Source organism: Leucoraja erinacea, unplaced genomic scaffold (assembly GCF_028641065.1).
Source record: "Leucoraja erinacea ecotype New England unplaced genomic scaffold, Leri_hhj_1 Leri_288S, whole genome shotgun sequence".
Taxonomy (NCBI): Eukaryota; Metazoa; Chordata; class Chondrichthyes; order Rajiformes; family Rajidae; genus Leucoraja; species Leucoraja erinaceus.
Genome location: NW_026576189.1, coordinates 95001 through 122500, shown reverse-complemented (window position 1 = coordinate 122500; position 27500 = coordinate 95001). Strand labels below are relative to the sequence as shown.

The 27500-nt window shown below is 48.8% G+C and overlaps 1 protein-coding gene across 1 annotated transcript in view; it reads right to left on the bottom strand.

Annotated features, from left to right (window-relative positions):
* Positions 1-27500, bottom strand: part of LOC129693418 (unconventional myosin-VIIa-like) — an 88769-nt gene that overhangs the window by 855 nt on the left and 60414 nt on the right. Inside the window, exons 28-35 of the mRNA XM_055630246.1 lie at positions 24546-24651; positions 22451-22564; positions 21692-21779; positions 14902-15008; positions 13117-13302; positions 11857-11973; positions 4031-4114; positions 2313-2432 (exon numbers count right to left, since the gene is read on the bottom strand). Coding sequence (XP_055486221.1) covers positions 2313-2432; positions 4031-4114; positions 11857-11973; positions 13117-13302; positions 14902-15008; positions 21692-21779; positions 22451-22564; positions 24546-24651 — 922 coding nt within the window. The remainder of the gene's footprint in view (positions 1-2312; positions 2433-4030; positions 4115-11856; positions 11974-13116; positions 13303-14901; positions 15009-21691; positions 21780-22450; positions 22565-24545; positions 24652-27500) is intronic.

Below are 27500 nucleotides of genomic sequence, written 5' to 3'. Positions count from 1 at the left end.
GGGATATGGGGAGAAGGCAGGAACGGGGTACTGATTGTGGATGATCAGCCATGATCACATTGAATGGCGGTGCTGGCTCGAAGGGCTGAATGGCCTACTCCTGCACCTGTTTTCTATGAACATAGATACATCAATATTTATGTATCGATGAAGTGCATCAAGGGTTTTGGGGAGAATGGGGTTAAGAGGGAAAGGTAGGTCAGCCATGATTAATAAGGGTTTGGACACGCTAGAGGTAGGAAACATGTTCCCGATGTTGGGGGAGTCCAGAACCAGGGTCCACAGTTTAAGAATAAGGAGGAAGCCATTTAGAAGGGAGACGAGGAAACACTTTTTCTCACAGAGAGTGGTGAGTCTGTGCAATTCTCTGCCTCAGAGGGCGGTGGAGGCCGGTTCTCTGGATGCTTTCAAGAGAGAGCTAGATAGGGCTCTTAAAAAAAGTGGAGTCAGGGGATATGGGGAGAAGGCAGGAACGGGGTACTGATTGGGGATGATAAGTCATGATCACATTGAATGGTGGTGCTTGCTCGAAGGGCCTGATTAGGAACAGTCAACATGGATTTGTGCCTGGAAGGTCATGTTTGACAAATCTTCTTGAATTTTTTGAAGAGGTTATTAGGGAAATTGACGAGGGTTAAGCAGTGGATGTTGTCTATATGGACTTTAGTAAGGCCTTTGACAAGGTTCCTCATGGAAGGTTGGTTAAGAAGGTACAACTGTTGGGTATAAATGCAGGAATAGCAAGATGGATTCAACAGTGGCTGAATGGGAGAAGCCAGAGGGTAATGGTGGATGGCTGTTTATCGGGTTGGAGGCAGGTGACTAGTGGGGTGCCTCAGGGATCTGTGTTGGGTCCTTTGTTGTTTGTCATGTACATCAATGATCTGGATGAAGATGTGGTAAATTGGTTTAGTAAGTATGCAGATGATACCAAGATAGGGGGTGTTGTGGATAATGAAGAGGATTTCCAAAGTCTACAGAGTGATTTAGGCCATTTGGAAAAATGGGCTGAAAGATGGCAGATGGAGTTTAATGCTGATAAATGTGAGGTGCTACACCTTGGCAGGACAAATCAAAATAGGACGTACATGGTAAATGGTAGGGAATTGAAGAATACAGTTGAACAGAGGGATCTGGGAATAACTGTGCATAGTTCCTTGAAGGTGGAATCTCATATAGATAGGGTGGTAAAGAAAGCTTTTGGTATGCTAGCCTTTATAAATCAGAGCATTGAGCATAGAAGCTGGGATGTAATGTTAAAATTGTACAAGACATTGGTGAGACCAAATCTGGAGTATGGTGTACAATTTTGGTCGCCCAATTATAGGAAGGATGTCAACAAAATAGAGAGAGTACAGAGGAGATTTACTAGAATGTTGCCTGGACTTATTCAACAACTAAGTTACAGAGATAGGTTGAATAAGTTAGGTCTTTATTCTCTGGAGCGCAGAAGGTTAAGGGGGGACTTGATAGAGGTCTTTAAAATGATGAGAGGGATAGACCGAGTTGATGTGGACAAGCTTTTCCCTTTGAGAATAGGGAAGATTCAAACAAGAGGGCATGACTTCAGAATTAAGGGACAGAAGTTTAGGGGTAATATGAGGGGGAACTTCTTTACTCAGAGAGTGGTAGCGGTGTGGAATGAGCTTCCAGTTGAAGTGGTGGAGGCAGGTTCGTTGGTATCATTTAAAAATAAATTGGATAGGCATATGGATGAGAAGGGAATGGAGGGTTATGGTATGAGTGCAGGCAGGTGGGACTAAGGGGAAAAAAAGTTGTTCGGCACGGACTTGTAGGGCCGAGATGGCCTGTTTCTGTGCTGTAATTGTTATATGGTTATATGTTATATGGTTATATGGCCGAATGGCCTACTCCCGTACCTATTGTCTATTGATTGAATGGCGGAGTAGACTTGATGGACCGAATGGCCTAATTCTGCTCCTAGAACTTATGAACTATCTACTGGAGGTGCCACTTTCAAGGAACTATGTACCTGCACTCTTAGTCCCCTCTGCTCTAGGCCACCAACCCAGGGACTCCATGTACACCACATTGGTTAAGTTACCAAAGAGTGTGGGTAGGAACTGCAGATGCTGGTTTAAAGCTAAGATAGACACAAAGTGCTGGAGTAACTCAGCGGGTCATGCAGCATCTCTGGAGAGAAGGAATGCGTGACTTTTCGGTTCGAGACCCTTCTTCACTCCTTCCCTCCAGAGATGCTGCCTGTCCTGTCCTGTCCTGTCCTGTCCTGTCCTGTCCTACTGAGTTACTCCAGCGTGTTGGGTCTACCAAAGAGGTTTGGTCAATCTTACCAGGGAAGTCTCACACAGCAGCTTGCTGCCCCGCACCAGGTTGCCGATGGTGATGTGGAAGTAGGTGTTGCCACTGCTCCAGTTTGATATCTTGGTGAACGGATGGGTGGTGAGAATATCCTTGAAAAGTTCAAATAAGGGAAAAAGCGTTTTACATTGCAAACTAACAACTAGCGTTGCCAACGGTCCCGTATTAGCCGGGACATCCCGTATATTGGGCTAAATTGGTTTGTCCCGTACGGGACCGCCCTTGTCCCGTATTTGACCGCTACTACTCGGGTCGAGGGGACTGTCGGGTCGGAGCGCCGCGTCCGGCCCCCGCCTCACCCGTCCCGACGTAGTGCAGCCCATGGAGTGCAGCAGCAGCAGCAGCAGCAGCAGCAGCGCCTCGCCCGTGGCCCCGTCGGTCGGTCGGCAGCCCGGCCAGCTGTCCGACCTTCGGACCTTCGCTTACCGCCGACACCACCACCACCCCCCTCCGTTCTCACGGCCGATCATCGGTTCACGAGTTGGACGGGGCGCCGGACTTTTGCGCGGCCCGGGCCAAAACTCCTCAGCTGGCCCGCCGGCTGGGCTTTGTGTACAGTCCAGCACCCGGGGCCAACTCATCATTCACCCAGACACGGCCCAGTCGGTCAACGAATTGCCGTCGGGAATTTGTCCCGGATTTTGACCTTTTGTCCCTTGTTTGGGAACAGGAACATTGGCGACCCTGCTAACAAGCCAGAATTAGCCCCACTTAATGGACGTGCTTGGAGTAACTCAGCGAGTTAGGCAGCATCTGTGGAGAACATGCATAGGTGACGTTCTCAGATCTTGGCACCAGTTTTAAAGTCCGCTCGCTCGGTCTCCTGGAGCGGAGCACAATCCAGGGGAGCCCCAGGCTGCAACGGGGCCTCCAGCCGGCGCCTCCATCCGGATCATCCAGCGACCTTTCTTCCCTCTCCCTCCTCGCCCACCCTTCGTGCCCAGGGGGGGGGGGGGGGGGGGGGGGGGGTCCCTCCGCAGCCGAGCCAACACCACCATTCACATTGAATAGCATTATTGGCTCGAATGCCGAATGGCCTACTCCTGCACCTATTGTCTACTATTGCTGTTGAGGGAGTGCAGCGTAGGTTCACAAGGTTAATTCCCGGGATGGCGGGACTGTCATATGATGAAAGAATGGGTCGACTGGGCTTGTAATCACTGGAATTTAGAAGGATGAGATTGGATCTTATAGAGACATATAAAATCCTTAAAGGACTGGACAGGCTGGATGCAGGAAAAATGGTCCCCATGTTGGGGGGAGTCCATTTAATAACTGAGATGAGGAACAATATTTTCACCCAGAAAGTTGTGAATCTGCCACAGAAGGCAGTGGAGGTCAAGTCACTGGACGTTTTCAAGAGAGTTGGATTTAGCTCTTAGGGATCAAGGGATATGGGGGGAAGGCAGGAATGGGGTACTGATTCTGGATGATCAGCCATGATCATATTGAATGACGGTGCTGGCTCGAAGGGCCGAATGGCCTACTCCTGCACCTATTGTCTACGTTTCCACTCCGGTTCTCGATGGTCAAGAAGGGGCCGGCTGGCTTGGTTGATGTTTTGGTGCCAGGACACTTGTCCAGTCTGAACTGTCACCTACCCACGTTCTCCAGAGACACTGCAAGACCCGCTGAGTTACTCCAACATTGTGTGTCTAACCCTGGGTGGAGGGAAAGGTAATAAAGCTACCTTGGTCTTTGGGTCGATGAGGCTCATTCCATGCATATTGATCACAATGAGAAGGATCTCAGGGTAGTTTGGCTCGGTGGTTTGCTAGAAAGAGGAACAGAATAAGTTTAGGTGTATTATTGTCATGTGTACTAAGGTCTGCAATGTTATCAGGCAAATGAATCACCTACCACAACCGGAGAGGAATGCTGAACTACTATCTACATCATTGATGACCCTCGGACTATCCTTGATCAGACTTTGCTGGCTTTAACTTGCACTAAACGTCATTCCCTTATCATGTATCTATAACACTGTGGGTGGCTGGATTGTAATCATGTATTGTCCTTCTGCAGTCTGGATAGCATGCAACAAAAGCTTTGCACTGTCCCTCCGTACACATGACAATAAACTAAACTGAACTGTAACAGATCAGATGCACCATAGATACATACAATCAAGTCAAACTCAAGTACAATACGGGCGGCACGGTGGCGCAGCGGTGGAGTTCTTGCCTTACGCCGCCCGCAGCGCCAGAGACCCGGGTTCGATCCCGACTACGGCTGCTGTCTGTGTGGAGTTTGTACGTTCTCCCCGTGACCTGCGTGGGTTTTCTCCGAGATCTTCGGTTTCCTCCCACACTCCAAAGGCGTACTTGTTTGTAGGTTAATTGGCTTGGTGTAAATGTAACAACTGTCCCCAGTGTGCGTAGGAATGCGTTAATGTGCGGGGATCGCTGGTTGGTGCTGGCTCAGTGGGCCGAAGGGCCTGTTTCTCCGCTGCATCCCAAACTAAACTAAATAGGTAGCGCAAATGTTGAGGCAGTGCAGCGTAGGTTCACCAGATTGATCCCTGGGATGGCGGGACTGTCATATGAGGAAAGATTGAAAAGACTAGGCTTGTATTCACTGGAGTTTAGAAGGATGAGGGGTTTATCTTATAGAAATATATAAAATTATAAAAGGACTGGACCAGCTAGATGCAAGAAAAATGTTCCCAATGTTGGGCGAGTCCAGAACCAGGGGCCACAGTCTTAGAATAAAGGGGAGGTCATTTAAGACTGAGGTGAGAAAAAAAATTTTCACCCAGAGAGTTGTGAATTTGTGGAATTCCCTGCCACAGAGGGCAGTGGAGGCCAAGTCACTGGATGGATTATGGGCAGATTCATGGGTCATTTTCGGCCCCATTTCCGTAACCGGCTTCCGTCTCCGCAACAAAGATCCCGTAGCGGAGCAAAGATACTGGCGCGGAGACGGAAACCGGTTACGGAAACATCCTCGTAAAAATAATAAGTTATTTGGTAAAAATCTTCCTCATTTTCAGAATTATAATTTATTAACACAAACTGTTCCCCCGCAACGTTGATTACACTGCGGGTCGGGTCGGGTCGGGTCGGGTCCGGTTACTGAAATGGATGAAAAAAAGGCCAACGTTCCACTCCATTGCGTACTACATGTCAGCCCATTGCATTTAGCAGGAGTGGTCTATCTTGCTCCGCTATAGGATCTTTGGTTTGATCTATGATGTTGAACCTTATGGAGGCCACCAACACCTTGGTCTCTGTATGTCATCTGAATTAAATAGTTTTATGAAGTTAAATGACTTAGTGTTATTCATACTTCATACAGCCTGGTCTGTGTGATGGACTGGGCTACATCTACAATGGTGGGGAGTGTGGTGTGTGTGGGACTGGGCTACATCTACAATGGTGGGGAGTGTGGTGTGTGTGGGACTGGGCTACATCTACAATGGTGGGGAGTGTGGTGTGTGTGGGACTGGGCTACATCTACAATGGTGGGGAGTGTGGTGTGTGTGGGACTGGGCTGCATCTACAATGGTGGGGAGTGTGGTGTGTGTGTGGGACTGGGCTGCATCTACAATGGTGGGGAGTGTGGTGTGTGTGTGGGACTGGGCTACATCTACAATGGTGGGGAGTGTGGTGTGGGTGGGACTGGGCTACATCTACAATGGTGGGGTGTGTGGTGTGTGTGATGGACTGGGCTACATCTACAATGGTGGGGAGTGTGGTGTGTGTGTGACTGGGCTACATCTATACTGGTGGGGAGTGTGGTGTGGGTGGGACTGGGCTACATCTACAATGGTGGGGAGTGTGGTGTGGGTGGGACTGGGCTACATCTACAATGGTGGGGAGTGTGGTGTGTGTGGGACTGGGCTACATCTACAATGGTGGGGAGTGTGGTGTGTGTGGGGACTGGGCTACATCTACAATGGTGGGGAGTGTGGTGTGGGTGGGGACTGGGCTACATCTACAATGGTGGGGAGTGTGGTGTGGTGGGACTGGGCTGCATCTACAATGGTGGGGAGTGTGGTGTGTGATGGACTGGGCTACATCTACAATGGTGGGTAGTGTGGTGTGGGTGGGACTGGGCTACATCTACAGTGGTGGGGAGTGTGGTGTGGGTGGGACTGGGCTACATCTACAGTGGTGGGGAGTGTGGTGTGTGTGGGACTGGGCTACATCTACAGTGGTGGGGAGTGTGGTGTGTGTGGGACTGGGCTACATCATCCACAACTCTCTGCAGTTTCTTGAGGTCTTGGGCAAGAGCTGCTCCCAAACCCAGCTAAGATGCAGCATGACAGTGTGCTTTCTATAGATAGACACAAAATGCTGGAGTAACTCAGCGGGACAGGCAGCATCTCTGGAGAGAAGGAATGGGCGACATTTCAGCTGGAGACTCTTCATTCAGACCTATGTCTGGTGCTTCTGTAGAAGTTTGTGAGGATTGCAGAGAGCATAAAGGAGAGGGTGAGAGTGCGAGGGTGAACTACAATGTAACTGAGCTACACAGATACAAGTCGCCAACGATCTCCAGCTGAAACATACTGCAGGATCGCTGATTAAATCAACATTCCTCATTTCAAAATCTGTATTCCTGGTCCAAGTTTGTTTTTACAGAATTAGCCAATAGACAACAGGTGCAGGAGTAGGCCATTCGGCCCTTCGAGCCAGCACCGCCATTCAATATGATCATGGCTGATCATCCCCAATCAGTACCCTGTTCCTGCCTTCTCCCCATATCCCCTGACTCCGCTATCTTTAAGAACTCTAACTAGCTCTCATGAAAGTATCCAGAGAACCGGCCTCCACCGCCCTCTGAGGCAGAGAATTCCACAGACTCAAAACTCTGTGTGAAGAAGTGTTTCCTCGTCTCCGTTCTAAATGGCTTACCCCTTATTCTTAAACTGTGGCCCCTGGTTCTGGACTCCCCCAACATCGGGAACATGTTTCCTGCCTCTAGCGTGTCCAAACCCTAAATAATCCAGGACAAGGGGTCACAGCTTAAGGATAAGGGGGAAATCCTTTAAAACCGAGATGAGAAGAACTTTTTTCACACACACAGAGTGGTGAATCTCTGGAACTCTCTGCCACAGAGGGCAGTCGAGGCCAGTTCATTGGCTATATTTAAGAGGGAGTTAGATGTGGCCCTTGTGGCTAAGGGGATCAGGGGGTATGGAGAGAAGGCAGGTATGGGATACTGAGTTGGATGATCAGCCATGATCATATTGAATGGCGGTGCAGGCTCGAAGGGCCGAATGGCCTACTCCTGCACCTAATTCCTATGTTTCTATGTTTCTATCTCTTATTTGTTTCAATGAGATGCCCTCTCATCCTTCTAAGCTGCTGTTTGGTTTCAGCTCCAGTGAGTGGTGGGATAGGCTTGGATTGTTTTCTCTGGAACGTCGGAGGCTGGTTTGTAAAATGATGAAAGGCATAGACAGGCTAGGCAGTCAGAATCTTTCCCCGCAGGGTGGAGATGTTCAACACTATAACCATATAACCATTACAGCACGGAAACAGGCCATCTCGGCCCTACAAGTCCATGCCGAACAAATTTTTTTTTCCCCTTAGTCCCACCTGCCTGCACTCATACCATAACCCTCCATTCCCTTCTCATCCATATGCCTATCCAATTTATTTTTAAATGATACCAATGAACCTGCCTCCACCACTTCCACTGGGAGCTCATTCCACACCGCTACCACTCTCTGAGTAAAGATGTTCCCCTTCATGTTACCCCTAAACTTCTGTCCCTTAATTCTGAAGTCATGTCCTCTTGTTTGAATCTTCCCTATTCTCAAAGGGAAAAGCTTGTCCACATCAACTCTGTCTATCCCTCTCATCATTTTAAAGACCTCTATCAGGTCCCCCCTTAACCTTCTGCGCTCCAGAGAATAAAGACCTAACTTATTCAACCTATCTCTGTAACTTAGTTGTTGAAACCCAGGCAACATCCAATTAAATCTCCTCTGTACTCTCTCTATTTTGTTGACATCCTTCCTATAATTGGGCGACCAAAATTGTATACCATACTCCAGATTTGGTCACACCAATGCCTTGTACAATTTTAACATTACATCCCAGCTTCTATACTCAATGCTCTGATTTATAAAGGCTAGCATACCAAAAGCTTTCTTTACCACCCTATCTATATGAGATTCCACCTTCAAGGAACTATGCACGGTTATACCCAGATCCCTCTGTTCAACTGTATTCTTCAATTCCCTACCATTTACCATGTACGTCCTATTTTGATTTGTCCTGCCAAGGTGTAGCACCTCACATTTATCAGCATTAAACTCCATCTGCCATCTTTCAGCCCATTTTTCCAAATGGCCTAAAGGGCCAAAAGGGCCATTTGCCCTAGAGGGCATAGCTTTAAGGCGAGAGGGGGAATGTTTAATGGAGATGTGCGGGACTCTTTGTGTTTACACAGAGGGTGGTGGATGCCTTGAATCTGCTGCCAAGGGGTAGCAGTGGAGGCAGATACAACCGTGGCATTTAAAATGCTTTTAAATATGCACATGGATATTTAGGAGATGGAGATCGCATTAAGTTTATAGACACAGCATGGAAACAGGCCTTCACAGCATGTGTAGGAAGGAACTGCAAATGTTGGTTTAATTCGAAGATAGACACAAAGTGCTGGAGTAACTCAGTGGGTCAGGCAGCATCTCTGGAGAGAAGGGATGGGCGACGTTTCGGGCTGAAGAAGGATCTCGACCCGAAACGTCACCCGTTCCTCCTTCACAGCATGGACCACGCTCTTTAGTCAGAGGGTGGTGAATCTGTGGAATTCGTTGCCACAGACGGCTGTGGGGGACAAGTCAGCGGATATGTTTAAGGCAGAGATAGATAGATTCTTGATTAGTACGGGTGTCAGAGGTTATAGGGAGAAGGCAGGAGAATGGGGCTAGGAGGGAGAGATAGATCAGACATGATTGAATGGTGGAGTAGACTTGATGGGCCGAATGGCCTAATTTTGCTTCTGTCACTTCTCACCTTCGGCCCATCAACTCCTACCGACCATTGATGCCCCATTTACATAATTCTTGATTGTTTACACACTAGGGACAATTTACCGAGGGCCAATTAACCTGCAAACACGCACGTCTTTGGGATGTGTGAGGAAACTCTGAGGAAACCTACGCAGTCACAGGGAGAACGTCAGGATGAAACGGGGTTCTCAGGTGTGGTGAGGCAGCAACTCTACCAGAGCCACTGTGGCATAATGTTCAGCATAGACATTGTGGGCCGAAGGGCCTTTATTTAAACTGTGCTGCATCTTCTACATTGAGGTGCTTCCCAAGTCTTGGTTTAGAGGAACAAGGTTGAGTTTGGGTTTAATTTAGGATCAGGGTTACAAGTTCATGCCCACTCCGCCAGTCATTCATGGCTGATCTCTGCCTCCTAATCCCATTCTCCTGCCTTCTCCCCACAACCCTTGACACCCGTTCTAATCAAGAATCTGTCTATCTCTGCCTTAAAAATATCCACTGATTGCCTCCACAGCCGTCTGTGGCAATGAATTCCACAGATCAACTACCGTCTGACTAAAGAAGTTCCTCCTCAACTCCTTTCTAAAAGAGCACCCTTTAATTCTAAGGCTGTGACCTCTGGTCCTAGACTCTCCCACCAGTGCAAACATCCTCTCCACATCCACTCTATCTGTGCCTTTCATTATTCTGTAAGTTTCAACGAGGTTAAGGTCTAGTTGAGTTTACAGTGAACAGCTTTTATGTGTGCTACCTAGTCAGCGATACAAGGCTATGGGCACACGCATGGGCCCCAGCTACGCCTGCCTCTTTGTCGGGTACGTCGAGCAATCCTTGTTCAATACATACCAGGGCCCCATCCCCGACCTCTACCTCCGTTACATCGACGACTGCTTTGGTGCCACCTCCTGCACCCGCACACAACTGACTGACTTCATCCACTTCACCACCAACTTCCATCCGGCACTCAAATACACCTGGACCATTTCCGACACTTCCCTACCATTCCTTGACCTCACTATCTCCATTGCAGGGGATAGACTTCTAACCGACATACACTATAAACCCACTGACTCCCATGGCTATCTGGACTACACTTCTTCCCACCCTGCTTCCTGTAAGGACTCCATCCCCTACACCCAATTCCTCCGTCTACGCCGCATCTGCTCCACGGATGAGGCGTTCCACACCAGGGCATCTGAAATGTCCTCATTCTTCAGGGAACGGGGATTCCCCTCCCCATCATAGATGAGGCTCGCACCAGGGTATCTTCCATACCCCGCAACACTGCTCTCTCTCCCCATCCCCGCACTCGCAACAAGGACCGAGTCCCCCTAGTCCTCACCTTTCACCCCACTAGCCGGCACATACAACAAATAGTCCTCCGCCATTTCCGCCACCTCCAACGTGACCCCACAACTCGCCACATCTTCCCATCTCCCCCTATGTCTGCCTTCCACAAAGACCGCTCCCTCCATAACTCCCTCGTCAATTCTTCCCTTCCCTCCTGTACCACCCCCTCCCCGGGCACTTTCCCTTGCAACCGCAAGAGATGCAACATTTGTCCCTTCACCTCCCCCCTCGACTCCATTCAAGGACCCAAGCAGTCATTCCAGGTGCGACAGAGGTTCACCTGCATCTCCTCAAACCTCATCTACTGCATCCACTGCTCTAGATATCAGCTGTGAGATCTACATCGGTGAGACCAAGCGTAGGCTTGGCGATCGTTTCGCCGAACACCTCCGCTCGGTCCGCATTAACCAACCTGACCTCCCGGTGGCTCAGCACTTCAACTCCCCCTCCCATTCCGTATCCGACCTCTCTGTCCTGGGCCTCCTCCATGACCAGAGTGAACAACACCGGGAATTGGAGGAGCAGCACCTCATATTCCGTTTGGGCAGTCTGCATCCTGGGGGCATGAACATTGAATTCTCCCATTTCCGGTAGTCCTTGCTGTCTCCTCCCCTTCTCAGCTCTCCCTCAGCCCTCGGGCTCCTCCTCTTCCTTTCTTCTTCCCTCCCCCCCCCCCCCCCCCCCCCCCCCCCCCCCCCCCCCCCCCCCCCCCCCCCCACATCAGTCTGAAGAAGGGTTTTGGCCCAAAACGTCGCCCATTTCCTTCGCTCCATAGATACTGCTGCACCCGCTGAGTTTCTCCAGCATTTTTGTCTAACCAGTCAGCGATAAGACTGTACATGATTACAATCGAGCCGTCCACAGTATACAGCTAAAAGATAAAGGGAATAACGTTTAGACAATAGACAATATGTTGGAGTAGGCCATTCGGCCCTACTAGCCAGCACCACCATTCACTGTGATCATGGCTGATCATCCACAATCAGTACCCCGTTGCTGCCTTCTCCCCATATCGCCTGACTCTGCTATTTAGTGCAAGATAAAGTCCAGTAATATCTGATTAATTATAGTGTGAGGGTTTGCAATGAGGTAGATGGGATGTCAGGACCACCCTCTAGATAGTTGAGTGAAGTAATGGACCAGATAGTTATGACCCTGCTCTACAACTGTACATGAAACAGGTAACAAATGTACCTCACCTTTACTTCAAAGAAAGCCGATCCAAAGGTAGGCCACCTGTAGATCAACTTCAGGAATAGCAGCTTGGCCTCTTCTCTGGACTTCCCAGCTTGTTTATTGTAGAAAGCCACGATGGACTAGTGACAGAGAGAAGCAAGATTAGATGTTGAGTCCAACAACTCAATGGCCCAACATTTACCCTTCAATCTTCCTATTAAAGCCTTTGGTTGGGGAGAAGGGCAGGAGAATGGGGTTGGGAGGGGGAGATAGATCAGCCATGATCGAATGGCAGAGTAGACTTGATGGGCCAAACAACCTAACCCTGCTCCCATCACTTATGGCCTTGGTTGTCCATTGAGATTTTAGCATGCAGATATCATCTGGATTTTGCCCATCTGCCCAGTTATTATTGGGGCCCATACTGAGGGAGGATGTGCTGGCACTCGTGATGGGACGTTTATGAAGTTCACAAGAATGAGGGGGCTAACATCCAATGAGCATTTGACGCCACTGAGCCTCTACTCGCTGGAGTTTAGAAGGATGAGGGCGGACTGAAGCGTGAAAGGCCAGGATGGGGAGAGGATGTTTCCACAAGTGGGAGAGTCCAGGACTAAAGGGCACAGCTCAAAATAAAAGGACGTACATTTAAAAAGGAGATGAGGAGAAATTTCTTTAGTCAGAGGTGGTGAATCTGTGTAATTCATTGCTACGGAAGGCTGTGGAGGCCAAGTCACCCGCTGAGTTTCTCCAGCATTTTTGTCTACGTTCGATAAATCAGCCAAGTGCAGATAGACATAAAATGCTGGAGTAACTCAGCGGGACAGGCAGCATCTCTGGAGAGAAGGAATGGGTGACGTTTCAGGTCGAAACACTTCTTCAGACTGAAGATAGATCAGCCATGATTGAATGGCGGAGTAGACTTGCTCCCAGAACTTATGAACTTAAACTGAACACACACGAGCCCCATCTCCCATTAGTTAGAGGGTGGTGAATCTGTGGAACTCTTTGCCTCAGAAGGCTGTGGAGGCCAAGTCAGTGGATATTTCTTAAGGCACAGATAGATAGACTCTTGGTTAGTACGGGTGTCAGGGGTTTTGGGGAGAAGGCAGGAGAATTGGGTGAGAAGGGAGAGATAGATCAGCCATGATTGAATGGCGGAGTAGACTTGATGGGCCGAATGGCCTAATTGTACTCCTATCGCTTGTGACTTGTGGCCTCCCGGCCAGTTGGGTGGGAGATGTCGCCACCTTCTCCGGGAACGTCGAGGGGGGGTTACTCACCCGTTTCCAGTCATCTGGGGAGAGCTGCCGCACCACGTCCTGAGGCACCAACTCCTTCAGCATCTTGGGAATGTTGGGGAACTGGGACTTGTCATCCTCGAACTTCACCTGGTAAATGAGCGCGGCCAACTGCAGCACCTCGTCCCGGGAACACTTGTGGTAACCCCGCAAATACTTGGGCAGCTCCTGAGATGAAGAGAGGAGAGGGAGAACGTCATGGATCGTTACACTTTAAGGCAGGGGTGGGCAACCTTGTTCTGCATCGGGGCCGGGACGCATGTGTGTGAGTGGGTGGCGGGCCACATCACAGAAGGTAGACAAAAATGCTGGAGAAACTCGAACGATGTTTTTTATTTTAATAAATTTTTCCATTCTTCTTTAACTATCTCTTTCCCCTTTGTTTTTTTTGTTTTTTTTGTTTTTGTTTTTGTTTCCTTTCTTTTCTTACTTTACTTCATCTATCTCTGTAGTTCTATCTAGTTTTAAAAAAATGAAGAAAAAGGCAAAAAGTATTGGAGACAATGTAATAATAACTGACAATATTATCAATTTAAAAATAATGATGTAATAGGTTATGTACCTATCTCCAATAAAACACATTTTCAAAAAAAAAAAAAAAAAAAAAAAAAGAAAATGCTGGAGAAACTCAGCGGGTGAGGCAGCCTCATGTAATCCTTACATGTCTCACCCACTGAGTTTCTCCAGCATTTTTGTCCACCTTCGACTATTCCAGCACCTGCAGTTCTCTGTTAAACGTGTTCACAGAAGGTGGGCGGGCGTGCGTGCGGGCGTGCCGGCGGCTTTGCGCAGGAAGCGGTACAGACAGAGCTCGGGGCGGGCGCTCGGCGGGCTGGATCATTACGGGAAAAAAATCCGTCTTCCGGTTTGGGGCCACATTAGGCCCGGGGGCCCTAGTTTGCCGACCACGGCTTGAAGAGATACAGCGCAGATATACCATACGATACTGTGCGATAGAACTTTATGTATCCCAGGTGGGAGGAAGAGGGGCCATGTATGTACGTTTTCCCCAGACGGCGTTGGAGGTCAAGTCATTGGGTATGTTTAAAGCTGCGCAATTGACAGATTATTGATTAGTACGGGTGTCAGGAGTTGTGGGCAGAAGGCAGAAGAATGGGGTTGAATTGGGAAGATAGATCAGCCATGACAGAATGGAAGATTAGTTTTGATGGGCCGAATGGTCTAATTAAAGCCAATAGACAGGATTATAGACAGGAGTAGGCCATTCGGCCCTTCGAGCCAGCACCGCCATTCAATGTGATCATGGCTGATCATCCCCAATCAGTACCCCGTTCCTGCCTTCTCCCCATATCCCCTGACTCCGCTATTTTCAAGAGCCCTATCTAGCTCTCTCTTGAAAGTATCCAGAGAACCGGCCTCCACCACCCTGTGAGACTCACAACTCTCTGTGAGAAAAAGTGTTTCCTCGTCTCCGTTCTAAATGGCTTCCCCCTTATTCTTAAACTGTGGCCCCTGGTTCTGGACTCTCCCAATATCGGGAACATGTTTCCTGCCTCTAGCGTGTCCAAACCCTTAATAATCTTATATGTTTCAATAAGATTTCCTCTCATCCTTCTAAACTCCAGAGTAATGTCTGGAGTATTCCAGAGTATTCTATTGTCTATTGATTGAATGGAGCAGCAGATTTGATGGGCTGAATGGCCTAATTCTGCTTCTAGACCTCATGAATATGAACATCCGTCACCTGCAGTGTGTTGTTTGTGTCACAGCAAGAATGATCTTGAGGTATTGATCTCATCATCCTACCTGGTAGTAATGAAAGATGGAGTCGGCCATCTGGTCCTTGCCAGGAACGGTGTGTGTCCACAGCTTCTTCATGAAGAACACCTGGTAGGTCAGCGAAGGAACAACACCTGGGAAAATAGACACAAATGCTGACGTCTACGTAAACAGGCCCTTCGGCCCCACTCATCCATGTTGACCAAGATATCCATCCAAGCTAGTTCCATCTAACATAGACCAGGTAACAGTACAGCACAGGAACAAGCCGTTCAGCTCACAAGAACATCGTGTCTTGGTTAAACTAATAGACAATAGACAATAGGTGCAGGAGTAGGCCATTCAGCCCTTCGAGCCAGCACAGCCATTCACTGTGACCATGGCTGATCATCCACAATCAGTTCCCCGTTCCTGCCTTCTCCCCATATCCCCTGACTCCGCTATCTTTAAGAGCCCCATTTAACTCTCTCTTGAAAGCATCCACAGAACCGGCCTCCACCGCCCTCTGTGGCAGAGAATTTCACAGATTCACAACTCTCTGTGTGAAAAAGTGTTTCCTCGTCTCCGTTCTAAATGGTTTACACCTTATTCTTAAACTGTGGCCCCTGGTTTCGGACTCCCCCAATATCGGGAACATGTTTCCTGCCTCTAGCGTGTCCAATCTTATTAATAATCTTATATGTTTCAATAAGATGCCCTCTCATCCTAAATTCCAGTGTATACAAGCCCAGCTGCTCCATTCTCTCAGCATATGAGTCATAGAAACATAGAAAATAGGTGCAGGAGTAGGCCATTCGGCCCTTCGAGCCTGCACCACCATTCAATATGATCATGGCTGATCATCCAACTCAGTATCCTGTACCTGCCTTCTCTCCATACCCCCTGATCCCCTTAGCCACAAGGGCCACATCTAACTCCCTCTTAAATATAGCCAATGAACTGGCCTCAACTACATAGAGTCATACACATGGGAACAGACCCTTTGGCCCAACTTGTCCCTGCTGAACAAGACGCCAATCCAAGCTAGTTACAAGGTTAATTCCCGGGATGGCGGGACTGTCATATGCTGAGAGAATGGAGCAGCTGGGCTTGTACACTCTGGAGTTTAGAAGGATGAGAGGAAATCTCATTGAAATATATAAGATTGTTAAGGGCTTGGACACGCTAGAGGCAGGAAACATGGTCCCGATGTTGGGGGAGTCCAGAACCAGGGGCCACAGTTTAAGAATAAGGAGTAAGCTATTTAGAACGGAGGCAAGGAAACTTTTTCTCACAGAGAGTTGTGAGTCTGTGGAATTCTCTGCCTCAGGGGGCGGTGGAGGCCGGTTCTCTGTATTCTTTCAAGAGAGAGCTAGATAGGGCTCTTAAAAATAGCGCAGTCAGGGGATATGGGGAGAAGGAAGGAACGGGGTACTGATTGTGGATGATCAGCCATGATCACATTGAATGGCGGTACTGGCTCGAAGGGCCGAATGGCCTACTCCTGCACCTATTTTCTAGTCACATGTAATACAGGGCAGTCACGGTGGCGCTGCGGTGGAGTTGCTGCCTCACAGCGCCGGAGACCCGGGTTCGATCCCCACTGTGGGTGCTGTCTGTACGGAGTTTGCACGTTTTCCCCGTGACCTGCGTGGGTTTTCTCTGAGATCTTCGGTTTCCTCCCACACTCCAAAGACGTGCAGGTTTGTAGGTTAATTGGGTTGGTAAATGTAAAACAAATTGTCCCTAGTGGGTGTAGGATAGTGTTAATGTGCGGGGATCGCTGGTCAGTGTGGACCCGGTGGGCCGAAGGGCCTGTTTCCGTGCTGTACCTCTAAACTAAACATAGAACAGGTATGTATGTAACGAACATGTTAAACTGGGCTCAACTACCTGTCCATGACGCATATCCCCTATTCACTGCACTATTGGGCGCCTCTAAATTCTCCGTGGATTGTGACCTTGTGGTGGAGAAGCTTGTGTGGTCCTGAGATCCTGAGAGCGATGCCGTCTGGAGCTACGCTCCTGGTAGGGCCACCCATGGCGGTAAGGTCGAGGGGGAGGTCTCAGACAAAGAGCAATCCAACCCAAGACCTCAACGGTGGAACAGGCGGAGGACGATGGCTGACCTTAGTGGAGCTAACGTCACAACGGCTGGGAAGGCGAATGAAGGCTGCAGCAGAAAAGGGTCTCCGGTCGTCTTGGACTCCACGCCACTGGATCCTGACCCAGATCTGTCAAGGACCCCACGTGGGGTGGCTGTCTGTGCACCAGTCTCCCCACGTTAAACAAAGTCACGCACAGGCCTCCTCCATGAGAGGACGGTCAGACTCGTTTAGAGTGACCAGCGATGATGATGAAAGCCCCACTGTTGTATTTGCCAGAGTTTAGCCCGTACATTTCTGCACCTTTCCCATCCACACACCTGGCCAAAGGTCTTAGAGTGTCGGAGAGTTTTACAATATGGAAACAGACCCTTCGACCCAACTCGCCCATGCTGAACAAGTTGCCCCAAAACAAGCTGGTCCCATTTGCCCATGTCCCTCTAATCCCTTCCTCTCCAAATCCCAGATACCTGTCCAAAGATATTTTAGATGTTCTTGTACCTGCCTCACCTACTTCCCCATTCCATACACCCACCGTCCTCTGGAATAATCTCACCTGAAACCCAGGCCCTCTAGTTCTTGATATCCCTACCCTGGAACAAAATAGTGCAGTCATGTTCTCTAATCCCCTCATGATTTTATACACCTCTATAAGACCAACTCCCAATCCTCTACACCCCAAGGAATAAAGTCTTCAGGGCCTGTCCCACATACGTGACCCCTACAGGCACCCGTAATAGGTCACAGAAATGTTCAACATGTTGAAAATTCAGCGGTGACCAGAAAGACACTACGACTCTTTGGAGACCTCTCATGACCAGAGGCTGTATGGTGGTGGGAGGTCTCCTATGGTGGTGGGAGGTCTCCTATGGTGGTGAGAGGTCTCCCGCAACATGTCGCCAGGGGGTCCCCTGTATGGTCGTCAGAGGTCTCCTATGGTCAGCCCCTGGCTAGGGAAATTCCTCCTCCTTTCAAAAGGAACCTCCTTTTGTTCTGAGGTTGTGCCCTCTGGTCCTAGACTCTCCCATTTGAGTCATGGAGTGACACAGTGTGGAAACAGGCCCTTCGGCCCAACTCGCCCACACTGGCCAACAATGTCCCAGCTGACACCTGGAAGTATGATGTTGTGGCGATCAGTGAAACATGGTTGCAGGAGGGCTGTGATTGGAAACTAAATATTCCAGGATTTCGTTGCTTCAGGTGTGATAGAATTGGAGGGGCAAGAGGTGGAGGTGTTGCATTGCTTATCAGGGAAGATATTACAGCAGTGCTTTGGCAGGATAGATTAGAGGGCTCGTCTAGGGAGGCTATTTGGGTGGAACTGAGAAATGGGAAAGGGGTAGCAACACTTATAGGGGTGTATTATAGACCGCCAAATGGGGAGCGAGAATTGGAAGAGCAAATATGGAAGGAGATAGCAGAGATTAGTAGTAAGCGCAAGGTAGTGATTGTGGGAGATTTCAATTTTCCACACATAGACTGGGAAACACATTCTGTAAATGGGCTGGATGGGTTGGAGTTTGTAAAATGTGTGCAGGATAGTTTTTTGCAGCAATACATAGAAGTACCTACCAGAGAAGGGGCGGTGGTGGACCTCCTGTTAGGAAATGAGGTGGGTCAGGTGGCAGAGGTATGCGTTGGGGAACAGTTCGGGACCAGTGATCACAATACCATTAGTTTCAATATAATTATGGAGAGGGTCAGAACTGGACCTAGGGTTGAGATTTTTGATTGGAGAAAGGCTAACTTTGAGGAGATGCGAAAGGATTTAAAAGGAGTAAATTGGGACAGTTTGTTTTATGGGAAAGATGTGGAAGAGAAATGGAGTACATTTAAAGGGGAAATTTTAAGAGTACAGAATCTTTATGTCCCTGTTCGGTTGAAAGGAAATCGTAAAAATTATAAAGAGCCATGGTTTTCAAGGGAAATTGGACACTTGGTTCGGAAAAAGAGGGAGATCTACAATAATTATAGGCAGCATGAAGTAAATGAGGTGCTTGAGGAGTATAAAAAATGTAAAAAGAATCTTAAGAAAGAAATTAGAAAAGCTAAAAGAAGATACGAGGTTGCTTTGGCAAGTAAGGTGAAAGTAAATCCAAAGGGTTTCTACAGCTATATTATTAGCAAAAGGATAACGAGGGATAAAATTGGTCCATTAGAGAGTCAGAGTGGACAACTATCTGCAGAGCCAAAAGAGATGGGGGAGATATTAAACAGTTTCTTTTCTTCGGTATTCACCAAGGAGAAGGATATTGAATTATGTGAAGTAAGGGAAACAAGTAGAGTAGCTATGAATACTATGAGGATCAAAGAAGAGGAAGTACTGACACTTTTGAGAAATATAAAAGTGGATAAGTCTCCAGGTCCGGACAGGATATTCCCTAGGACATTGAGGGAAGTTAGTCTAGAAATAGCAGGGGCTATGACAGAAATATTTCAAATGTCATTAGAAACGGGAATAGTGCCGGAGGATTGGCTTACTGCGCATGTTGTTCCATTGTTTAAAAAGGGTTCTAAGAGTAAACCTAGCAATTATAGGCCTGTTAGTTTGATGTCAGTGGTGGGCAAATTAATGGAAAGAATACTTAGAGATAATATATATAAGCATCTGGATAAACAGGGTCTGATTAGGAACAGTCAACATGGATTTGTGCCTGGAAGGTCATGTTTGACTAATCTTCTTGAATTTTTTGAAGATGTTACTCGGGAAATTGATGAGGTTAAAGCAGTGGATGTTGTGCATATAGACTTCAGTAAGGCCTTTGACAAGGTTCCTCATGGAAGGTTGGTTAAGAAGGTTCAATGGTTGGGTATTAATGGTGGAGTAGCAAGATGGATTCAACAGTGGCTGAATGGGAGATGCCAGAGAGTAATTGTGGATGGTTGTTTGTCAGGTTGGAGGCCAGTGACTAGTGGGGTGCCACAGGGATCTGTGTTGGGTCCACTGTTGTTTGTCATGTACATCAATGATCTGGGTGATGGTGTGGTAAATTGGATTAGTAAGTATGCAGATGATACTAAGATAGGTGGGGTTGCGGGTAATGAAGTAGAGTTTCAAAGTCTACAGAGAGATTTATGCCAGTTGGAAGAGTGGGCTGAAAGATGGCAGATGGAGTTTAATGCTGATAAGTGTGAGGTGCTACATCTTGGCAGGACAAATCAAAATAGGACATACATGGTAAATGGTAGGGAATTGAAGAATGTAGGAGAACAGAGGGATCTGGGAATAACTGTGCACAGTTCCCTGAAAGTGGAATCTCATGTAGATAGTGTGGTAAAGAAAGCTTTAGGTGTGCTGGCCTTTATAAATCAGAGCATTGAGTATAGAAGTTGGGATATAATGTTAAAATTGTACAAGGCATTGGTGAGGCCAATTCTGGAGTATGGTGTACAATTTTGGTCGCCTAATTATAGGAAGGATGTCAACAAAATAGGGAGAGTACAGAGGAGATTTACTAGAATGTTGCCTGGGTTTCAGCAACTAAGTTACAGAGAAAGATTGAACAAGTTAGGGCTTTATTCTTTGGAGCGCAGAAGGTTAAGGGGGGACTTGATAGAGGTTTTTTAAATGATGAGAGGGATAGACAGAGTTAACGTGGAAAAGCTTTTCCCACTGAGAGTAGGGAAGATTCAAACAAGGGGACATGACATGAGAATTAAGGGACTGAAGTTTAGGGGTAACATGAGGGGGAGCTTCTTTACTCAGAGAGTGGTAGCTGTGTGGAATGAGCTTCCAGTGAAGGTGGTGGAGGCAGGTTCGTTTTTATCATTTAAAAATAAATTGGATAGTTATATGGATGGGAAGGGAATGGAGGGTTATGGTCTGAGCGCAGGTATATGGGACTAGGGGAGATTATGTGTTCGGCACGGACTAGAAGGGTCGAGATGGCCTGTTTCCGTGCTGTAATTGTTATATGGTTTATATGGTTATACACTTGCCCCACCTGCCTGCGTCTGGTCCATATCCCTCCAAACTCATCCTATCCATGTATCTGTCTAACTGCCTCTCAAATATTGGGATAGTCCCAGCCTCAACTACCTCCTCTGGCAGCTCGTTCCATGCACCTACCACGCTCTGTGAGAAATCCAGCAACCTTTGTGAGAAAACATTTTCACCCAGAGAGTTGTGAATGTGTGGAATTCTCTGCCACGGAAGGCAGTGGAGGCCAATTCACTGGATGTTTTTTAGAAATAGTTGGATTTACTGTAGCTCTTCGGGCTAACGGAATCTAGGGATATGGGGAGAAAGCAGGAACGGGGTACTGATTGGGGATGATCAGCCATGATCATATTGAATGGCGGTGCTGGGTCGAAGGGCCGAATGGCCTACTCCTGCACCTATTGTCTATTTTCTCTAAACTAAAGTTTTTAGTTTAGAAACTCAGCGTGGAAAGCAAAGATAGGGAGGGAAGGGGGAGTATTACTTAAAATGAGAGAACTCAACGTTGATACCATTGAGCTGTTGGCTACCGAAGCAGAATATGAATGTTGACAGCGTGCCATTTTATCACAACCAACATTGGCCTATAGATTATGTGTACATTTCTGGACCTCAGGGTGTGTGATCAAGTCTATAAAGTGGGACTTAAATCCTTAACCTCCTGAACTGAATAGTCGCTATAGAAATGAGAGAGATGAGAGCATCTAATGTCCTCTCCACATCCACTACTCGGAGGGGAAAACGTCAGGCGATGGGAAGGGGTGAGATGTTGACGTCCATGGCGTGATCTTACCATCTTTGACCGGCCGGGCCTTCTTGATCCAGTCGGTGAGATGGCGCACAAAGTCAAAGAAGAAATCCCCTTCGGGAACGCTGATCACCTGGGAACCAACAAGAGTACAGTCAGTGTGCAAGGAAGAACTGCAGATGCTGGTTTAAATCGAAGGAAGACACAACATGCTGGAGTAACTCAGCGGGACAGGCAGCATCTTTGGAGAGAAGGGACGGGCAATGTTTCAGGTCGAGATGCTCCTTCAGACTGATGTCAGGGGAGTGGGCGGGATAGAGATAGAATGTAGTCAGAGACAGTAAGACTAGTGGGAGAACTGGGAAGGGGGAGGGATGGAGAGAGAGGGAAAGCAAGGGTTATCTGAAGTTAGAGAAGTCAATGTTCATACCGCTGGGGTGTAAACTACCCAAGTGAAATATGAGGTGCTGCTCCTCCAATTTGCGCTGGGCCTCACTCTGACAATGGAGGAGGCCCAGGACAGAAAGGTCAGATTGGGAATGGGAGGGGGAGTTGAAGTGCTGAGCCACTGGGAGATCAGGTTGGTTAAGACGGACTGAGCGGAGGTGTTCTGCGAAACGATCGCCGAGCCTGCGCTTGGTCTCACCGATGTAGAGAAGTTGACACCTGGAACAGCGGATACAGTAGATGAGGTGCAGGTGAACCTCTGCCTCACCTGGTCAATCCCCCGGGCAGGGGATGTGGCCACTAACGCAACCTTGCATGGGCTAGGACAACAACAGTGGGCCGAGTGGACGGCGTTACCTTGTCGGAGATCTTCACGAACAGACTGAAGCCGTCGGCGGATTTCAGGAGGAGCCGGGCGGAGATACGTTGGCAGAAATCCTTAGCCTTTGTGCTCGATTCCACTTCAAATGCCTGAGGACAGAAGGTGGCACTTTGGGCAAAGCTCTTGTGTGGTCAGTATATAGTGTGGAGATACAGCGCGGACACAGGCCCTTCGGCCCACAATGTTTGTGTGGAACGCAATGTTAATTCAGACACATAATGCGCAGTTTACACAAAAAAGCTGGAGAAACTCAGCGGGTGCAGCAGCATCTATGGAGCGAAGGAAATAGGCAACATTTCGGGCCGAAACCCTTCTTCAGACGAAGAACCTTCGATTCTCCAGCATCTGCAGTTCTCTCTTAAACACATAATGCGCAGTAATGCCCCTGTCCCACTTAGGAAACCTGCACGGAAACCTCTGGAGACTTTGCGCCCCACCCAAGGTTTCCGTGCTGTTCCCGGAGGTTTTTGTCAGTCTCCCTACCTGCAACCTCCGGGAACCGTACGGAAACCTTGGGTGGGGCGCAAAGTCTCCAGAGGTTTCCGTGCAGGTTTCCTAAGTGGGACAAGGGCATTACTCAGCATTATACAATACAATACAGTTTATTGTCATTTGAATCTTAAATGAAGTTCAAACAAAATTTGGTTTCTGCAGTCATACAACAAGAAAAAAAACCAAGACACACAATTAACACAATTTACATCCATCAGAGTGAATCTCCTCCTCACTGTGATGGAAGGCAAAGTCATTGTCTCTCCCCTGTTCCCCATTCTTCTCCCGATGTAAAAGCATTTGAGGGAGTGCAGCGTAGGTTTCCAAGGTTAATTCCCAGGATGGCGGGACTGTCATATGCTGAGAGAATGGAGCGGCTGGGCTTGTACACTCTGGAGTTTAGAAGGATGAGAGGGCATCTTATTGAAATGTATAAAATTTCAATAAATTAACGGTTTGGATACGCTAGAGGCAGGAAACATGTTCCCGATGTTGGCGGAATCCAGAACCAGGGGCCACAGTTTAAGAATAATGAGTAAGCCATTTAGAACGGAGACGAGGAAACACTTTTTCTCACAGAAAGTTGTGAATCTGTGGAATTCTCTGCGTCAGAGGGCGGTGGAGGCCGGTTCTCTGGATACTTTCGAGAGCTAGATACGGCTCTCAAAGATAACAGAGTCATGGGATATGGGGAGAAGGCAGGGATGGGGTACTGATTGGGGATGATCAGCCATGATCACATTGAATGGCAGAATGGGGTCGAAGGGCCGAATGGCCTACTCTTGCACCTATTGTCTATTGGGTCAGGTAGCTCCTCCAGAGAAAAGTAATGGGTGCAATTTCAGCTAGGAACCATTCTTCAGACTCTTAAGTTAATTGTTCCTTTTCATTTCAGTTTATAGTTTAGAGATACTGTGTGGATGCTGGCCCTTCGGCCCATACTGTGTGGATGCTGGCCCTTCGGCCCACCAGGTCAGCACCGACCAGCGATCCCCGCATATTAACACCATCCTACACCCACTAGGGACAATTTTTACATTTACACCAAGCCAATTAACCTACAAACCTGCACATCTTTGGAGTGTGGGAGGAAACCGAAGATCTCGGAGAAACATAGAAACATAGAAAATAGGTGCAGGAGTAGGCCATTCGGCCCTTTGAGCCTGCACCGCCATTCAATATGATCATGGCTGATCATCCAACTCAGTATCCTGTACCTGCCTTCTCTCCATAAGACAGTCCTGACATCCCAGGAATCAGTCTGGTGAACTGTCTCTGCACTCCCTCTATGGCAATAATGTCCTTCCTCAGATTTGGAGACCAAAACTGTACGCAATACCCCAGGTGTGGTCTCACCAAGACCCTGTACAACTGCAGTAGAACCTCCCTGCTCCTATACTCAAATCCTTTTGCTATGAATGCTGACATACCATTCGCTTTCTTCACTGCCTGCTGCACCTGCATGCCTACTTTCAATGACTGGTGTACCATGACACCCAGGTCTCGCTGCATCTCCCCCTTTTCCTAATCGGCCACCATTGAGATAATAGTCTGCTTTCCTGTTTATGACAGTCTTACCTCATCAGTGTCGTCAGGGAAGTAGACCTTGTGGTATATCTGGGTGGTTTTGTGCTGGATGGCCTCTACTTCCACTAGGTGGGGCGGGTACTTGCGGGAGCCATTTCTGCAGGACAATGAAAAGCAAAATACTCGGTATGTATGGTATATCAGATCTGATTGGAGAGCGTGGAAAACAAAGCTTTTCACTGGACCTCGGTAACACACGGCAAAAAACAAACCCAAATAAATCGTAAGGTCATCAGGTCACAAGTGATAGGTGGAGTATTAGGCCATTCGGCCCATCAAGCCTACTCTGCCATTTGAACATGGCTGATCTATCTCAGGCCACAAAGCCTTCAATCCCCTGGTCTAAATCATTAATATACAATGTGAAGAGTAGCGGCTTCATCACCGAGCCCTGCGGAACTGTTACACACTGGCGGCCGATCAGAAAATGCCCCCTTTGTTGCCACTCTGTGCCTTCTGCCATCCAGCCAACCTGCTATCCATGATTGTATCTGCCCATAGATACCACGGGCTGTCTCTCATCTTCCCCAGCAGCCTGACCTGTGGAACCTTGTCTAAAGTTTCCTGCAGGTCTAAGTAAACGACATCTACTGACTCACCTCTGTCTGTCCTGCCATTAAGATAGAAACATAGAAACATAGAAATTAGGTGCAGGAGTAGGCCATTCGGCCCTTCGAGCCTGCACCGCCATTCAATATGATCATGGCTGATCATCCAACTCAGTATCCCGTACCTGCCTTCTCTCCATACCCTCTGATCCCCTTGGCCACAAGGGCCACATCTAACTCCCTCTTAAATATAGCCAATGAACTGGCCTCAACTACCCTCTGTGGCAGAGAGTTCCAGAGATTCACCACTCTCTGTGTGAAAAAAGTTCTCCTCATCTCGGTTTTAAAGGATTTCCCCCTTATCCTTAAGCTGTGACCCCTTGTCCTGGACTTCCCCAACATCGGGAACAATCTTCCTGCATCTAGCCTGTCCAACCCCTTAAGAATTTTGTAAGTTTCTATAAATCCCCTCTCAATCTCCTAAATTCTAGAGAGTATAAACCAAGTCTATCCAGTCTTTCTTCATAAGACAGTCCTGACATCCCAGGAATCAGTCTGGTGAACCTTCTCTGCACTCCCTCTATGGCAATAATGTCCTTCCTCAGATTTGGAGACCAAAACTGCACGCAATACTCCAGGTGTGGTCTCACCAAGACCCTGTACAACTGCAGTAGAGCCTCCCTGCTCCTATACTCAAATCCTCTTGCTATGAAAGCCAACATGCCATTCGCTTTCTTTACTGCCTGCTGCACCTGCATGCCTACCTTCAATGACTGGTGTACCATGACACCCAGGTCTCGCTGCATCTCCCCCTTTCCCAATCGGCCACCGTTTAGATAATAGTCTGCTTTCCTGTTTTTGCCACCAAAATGGATAACCTCACATTTATCCACATTATACTGCATCTGCCAAACATTTGCCCACTCACCCAGCCTATCCAAGTCACCCTGCAGTCTCCTAGCATCCTCCTCACACCTAACACTGCCCCCCAGCTTAGTGTCATCAGCAAACTTGGAGATATTGCCTTCAATTCCCTCATCCAGATCATTAATATATATTGTAAATAACTTCCTCAAGTTTGTCAGGCATGATCTTCCCTTCACAATGATCTTCCCTTCCCTTCATAGTTCAGCCTGTCCTAACGTGAACTCCGAGTTACTCTGTATCCTCATCTTTTAGAATAATAGACTCTAAAATCTTACCGACCACCGAGGTGAAACTAACCGGCCTATAGTTCCCACGAGCCTAAATAACCTAAACCAGACAACCATCGCACGCCAAGATACGATAAACTTGATTCATCCCCTGAGGGAAATTGGTCTGACAATAGACAATAGACAACAGGTGCAGGAGTAGGCCATTCGGCCCTTCGAGCCAGCACCGCCATTCAATGTGATCATGGCTGATCATCCCCAATCAGTACCCCGTTCCTGCCTTCTCCCCATATCCCCTGACTCCGCTATCTTTAAGAGCCCTCTCTAGCTCTCTCTTGAAAGTATCCCTAACCCACAAACAAATGAACACAGGCCTATCCCCTGGGTAGAAGATTCTAGAACGAGAGTGTCCCCCTCTCCTCTCCCTTCCCCTCCCCCCCCACACTGGGTCCCCCCACACACACTGGGTCCCCCCCACACACTGGGTCCCCCCACACACACTGGGTCCCCCCCACACACTGGGTCCCCCCCACACACACTGGGTCCCCCCCCACACACTGGGTCCCCCCCACACACACTGGGTCCCCCCCACACACTGGGTCCCCCCCACACACTGGGTCCCCCCCACACACTGGGTCCCCCCCACACACACTGGGTCCCCCCCCCACACTGGGTCCCCCCCACACACACTGGGTCCCCCCCACACACTGGGTCCCCCCACACACACTGGGTCCCCCCCCACACACTGGGCCCCCCCCACACACTGGGTCCCCCCCACACACACTGGGTCCCCCCCACACACACTGGGTCCCCCCCACACACACTGGGTCCCCCCCACACACACTGGGTCCCCCCCACACACTAGGCCCCCCTCACACTGGGTCCCCCCCACACACTGGGTCCCCCCCACACACCGGGTCCCCCCCCACACTGGGTCCCCCCCACACACTAGGCCCCCCTCACTGGGTCCCCCCCACACACCGGGTCCCCCCACACACTGGGTCCCCCACACACACTGGGTCCCCCCCACACACTGGGTCCCCCCACACACCGGGTCCCCCCCACACACTGGGTCCCCCCACACACTGGGTCCCCCCCCACACACTGGGTCCCCCCCCACACACGGGTCCCCCCCACACACTGGGTCCCCCCACACACTAGGCCCCCCTCACTGGGTCCCCCCCACACACCCTGGTCCCCCCCACACACACGGTCCCCCCCACACACTGGTCCCCCCACACACT